Genomic DNA, 2,724 nt, shown 5'->3' on the forward strand with positions numbered 1-2,724 from the left:
CTCACAGATAAGGGACACTCTTTTGAGGACCAAAATGTGCACATTTTGGACCGAGAACACAGATGGTTTGAGAGGGGGGTGAAGGAAGCAATTTATGTAAAAAGAGAAAAACCGTCTCTTAACAGAGGAGGCGGCCTCAGATTTCCACTTTCAAAAACATATAATGCAACTTTAAGACAGATTCCCAGCTGGTTTTCACACTTGATGGGAACAGAGGGGCCTTATCTGTGAATTATGCCCCTTTTCCACTGTCACGGCGCGGGTCGGATATTTCCGGCTTGGCAGTAACAAAAAACTCTTACTGTTAAGGTGTTTAGGTGTGAATTGCCAATCTACATATGTGTGTGTGTCTTATCTCACTCAGCCTTATAACCTGAATCTCTCACTCTGCTCATTGAATTGAGAAAGCTCCTCGGATGAGGAGCGAAACGTCTTCCGTTACAAATAAAGTCCAGTTGTTTTTGTATTGAACACTTTTTTGAATAAATGTTTAGTGCTTACAGTCAGCGTACCTTTCGTTCAATTGTTTTTCATTGAGATCAATAATTAAAAAATGAAAAAGTTCTTGTCATTTCATTATTCCTTTTTATGTGGGATTCAAAAAATACAATACATCATTGTTTTCTGCATTTTTGATTTTAACCTCACATCAAAAATCAAACTATGGAAAACTGTCTTGCGCACTTATTTGATTTTGATATATATATTTTTTTTTTAATCAAATGTGTGACTTGGAAGTTTTTGTGTGTGTGTGTGTGGGGTGTGTGTGTTTGTGTGTGTGTTTTGCATGCATATCGATGCCATGGCCTCGCTGTAAACACACTTGTCATTAATCAAAAAGTTGTTTAAGACAGGCAAGACACGCGCAGAGCTTTCCTTTACACTGCAGCAGACGTGGATCCAACAAAGCTCGGACACAAGAGTCAGAAGAGTGTGTGCACAACCTGAAACAAGAGTCAGAAGAGTGTGTGCACAACCTGAAACACAAAAGGAACGTGCACAAATTTATGACGACATTTGTCGTGGATGGGAGTGCGGGCAGGAGAACGGCGAGTAGTCTTGAAACAGATTCATCAGCCATATCATGAATACCAACGTCAGGTGGTGCGAGTAATCGTTAACATTTGTGGCAGCTGGTGATCAAACTGTGCTGAGTAGGACTATTGCTTTCTGTTAATCCTCATAGACCGCTGCGGTCTGTTTACCGGTCTGTTTACAGTTACCATGGTAACCAGACATAGGGGAGTACACCACTCATCCTCAGACTCTGCTAGACAAGTGAGCACTGGTTGCATTCTTAAATTTACAATAGCCTACTTCACTGTATACACAACGTAGGTCTCCAATCTAGCACTCGTATATTTTTGACTGATTTTTTTGTAAATATTAAATTAATAGATTTTTGCCCCACCATATCACCCTTAATGAGCCAGTCCTCACAGGTTAGGATAAAAAAAAAAAAAAACATTTCAAAAAGGAATAATCAAAACAATTTTTTTCTTTATTAAGGGTGCTTGGAATCTAAATCCTGCCCCCATCATGAGTATATGGGTCATAAACTACACCTAGATCAGAATGAGAAGCTTGGCATGTTCAGCGTGACCCATGTTTTGGCTGTGGATGTGTACAGCAACAAAACAGTTTCAAATGTCACCATGCCAATAAAAAAAACAACAACCTGGTGATCTTTTGAGGAAGTTTACACTATTGTTGTGTACATGTACAATAGCTGTACTAGTTTGACACCGAGAACAAATATCAAAATCAAATAAGTGCGCAGGACAGTTTTCTAAAGTTTGATTTTTGATGTGAGGTTAAAGTCAAAAATGCAGAAAACAATCATGTATTTTTTGAATCCCCACATAAAAATGAATAAAGAAATGACAAGTCGTCTTTTCATCTTTTGATTTTCAATGAAAAAACAAAAGTCTTTGGTGCCAGTTTGTTTTCCATATACACACATCACTGTGTGTAAATGCCAGATTAACGTAAAACACTTTGTAGAACGATACTTTACGAAGTTCAGTGCATTTCCTTGTATTAGTCGACAAGCAGATCTGCCGCATTCAAAATGGCGGACACTCTGACGTACCACTGTAACAGGCCAGTCTGCTCAACGAGGCGTCTGCCAGCATGTCTATGATTAAGACATTCTCATGATCACATAATCGTTGTTTTAAGTGTAAATGTTAGCAAGAGAGCTGTACTCACAGAGTCCCATGGTTTGTCACCAACAAGGAAGTTGTAACCGAGACTAAAGCTTGAAAAGAAGATTCCGTCCAGCCCTCAGCTGATGGCTTTTACTGCTCAGATACTGGCGAGCCTTTTTCTCTTCTTCTTCTTCTTCTTCTTGGTTTTTATTGGCGGTTGGCAAAAAACTTTAAGTAGCATTACCGCCACTTACCGGTATGGAGTGTGGTTCGAAATGGTCTATATACTTTCGTTCTCTACCTAATCCCTCCATTAATTCCTGATTAAACATACACACTTACTTATATAACCTAACTTGCATATAGTTATATATCTTTCTCTACTCAGATTCTATGGAATAACTTTGTTTTTTTAAGATACCGAATAATTATTTGAATATGTCTACTTCCCAGATCTCTCCTCACAAATTCTATTAAATTAAACTTTTCTTTACTACCTTCGCACTCTTTCAACATGCATCTTCTCTCTTCTTCATATTTACAACACTCTAAAATAACATGTTCTATTGTTTCA

General features: G+C 38.3%; 1 protein-coding gene across 2 annotated transcripts in view; it reads right to left on the reverse strand.

The window, feature by feature from the left end:
• The window catches only part of LOC119426955 (interferon alpha-inducible protein 27-like protein 2), a 7,219-nt gene extending 4,782 nt beyond the window's left edge, over window positions 1-2,437 (reverse strand). For both annotated transcript variants that reach the window (XM_037694529.1, XM_037694528.1), the window contains exon 1: window positions 2,212-2,437. In XM_037694529.1, coding sequence (XP_037550457.1) covers window positions 2,212-2,221 — 10 coding nt within the window. In that variant the 5' untranslated portion in view covers window positions 2,222-2,437. The remainder of the gene's footprint in view (window positions 1-2,211) is intronic.
• Window positions 2,438-2,724: the final 287 nt, after the last annotated feature.

This window comes from Nematolebias whitei, chromosome 21 (genome assembly GCF_014905685.2).
Source record: "Nematolebias whitei isolate Nwh7 chromosome 21, NemWhi1, whole genome shotgun sequence".
Taxonomy (NCBI): Eukaryota; Metazoa; Chordata; class Actinopteri; order Cyprinodontiformes; family Rivulidae; genus Nematolebias; species Nematolebias whitei.